At 40.4% G+C, this 1,236-nt stretch overlaps 1 protein-coding gene across 1 annotated transcript in view; it reads left to right on the top strand.

The window, feature by feature from the left end:
- The window catches only part of slc38a5b (solute carrier family 38 member 5b), a 20,206-nt gene that overhangs the window by 1,941 nt on the left and 17,029 nt on the right, over nucleotides 1-1,236 (top strand). The window contains exon 2 of the mRNA XM_034875839.1: nucleotides 987-1,113. Coding sequence (XP_034731730.1) covers nucleotides 1,049-1,113 — 65 coding nt within the window. The 5' untranslated portion in view covers nucleotides 987-1,048. The remainder of the gene's footprint in view (nucleotides 1-986; nucleotides 1,114-1,236) is intronic.

Here is a 1,236-nt window from a genome sequence, read left to right as displayed (position 1 = left end):
ATTGAAACATGGGGGTGGGGGGGGTGGGGGGGGCGAGCTTGCTCTGTTTTGTTTACTTGGAGCGTCAACAGAAGTGACCATGCGGAAACTCACAGTGCACCTTTAAATCCTTCTTAAAAACAGGTTTGGTTATCTAAAAAACCCTCAATAATAATAATAATAATAATAATAATGTATGCTTTATTAGTCCCACAAGGGGAAATTGCAATTAACACTATTTGTTATTACACACATTACACACAGGGCCGAATTACACACACATGCTCAGTATCTATACTTGCACTACATGTATAGGGATTTGAACCAGCGACCCTACGGTTCCCAACCCAACTACCTACAGACTGAGCTACTGCTCAAAATCCTTTTTTTTCATGGTTTCGTTTACTTTCCCCAACGTTAAGTCAACTTTTTTTTTTTAGCTTATTTCGATGTCCCATATTTTCCAAATTTAAAAAAAACTTTGAAATTGGGTCAAATCTGACCCGGGAACAACATGAGGGTAAACCCAACTATGTCTTTGGATTCCTCTGTGTAAAACGTGAATGCATTTAGTATTGCCAATGAAGTTCAAGCTGAATGAAGTGAAACTGTCTCCCTGCGTCGGGGTAAACACACATTAGGAGCGTGCGTGCGTCTATGTGACGACGACCAATGTCAATGCCTGCAGAACCAGCACAGTAATGTTTGAGCAGAGAGGTCATTCTCAGCTGTTATCACTGCCTGCTGGTCTCGAGGTCTACAGGAACGAGATATCCATAACTGCAGCGGTCTACACTTGGCTTCCTGCCAGCTGATCAGTAGAGCCACGTTGCTTTATGCTGAGATTTTGGCAATATTGTGACCCACAAACACAAACCTGTTTCTAATGCACGTGTCAAAACATTTTGATCCGACATGCATATCAGTTTAGCTTCACAAGACTGTAGTTCTTGTCATTTAGTGATTATTTATAATAAGCTGCTTTGGTTTTGTGTCTTGTTTTTCAGACTTTACCAAAAGCGTCGCTCTCTATCTGACGGAATAAGTCCGTCTACGTCCCTGATGAAGTATGGAGCTGCAGAAGCTATCGAATGGTAATCATCATCATAATGATGCTGTGCCTGCAGAAGCAGGGTAAGTTTCCTATGTGAGCCTGTGTTATGTGTATTTCACACTATGTGTGACTATATTACATTAACTTACATTTTATATATAGTTTATTTATGTGTAAAAACACACTAACAAAAAACGGACGTT

The sequence above is a fragment of the Etheostoma cragini genome, chromosome 7, assembly GCF_013103735.1.
Source record: "Etheostoma cragini isolate CJK2018 chromosome 7, CSU_Ecrag_1.0, whole genome shotgun sequence".
NCBI classification, from domain to species: domain Eukaryota; kingdom Metazoa; phylum Chordata; class Actinopteri; order Perciformes; family Percidae; genus Etheostoma; species Etheostoma cragini.
This window is presented reverse-complemented; position numbering and strand designations above follow the sequence as displayed.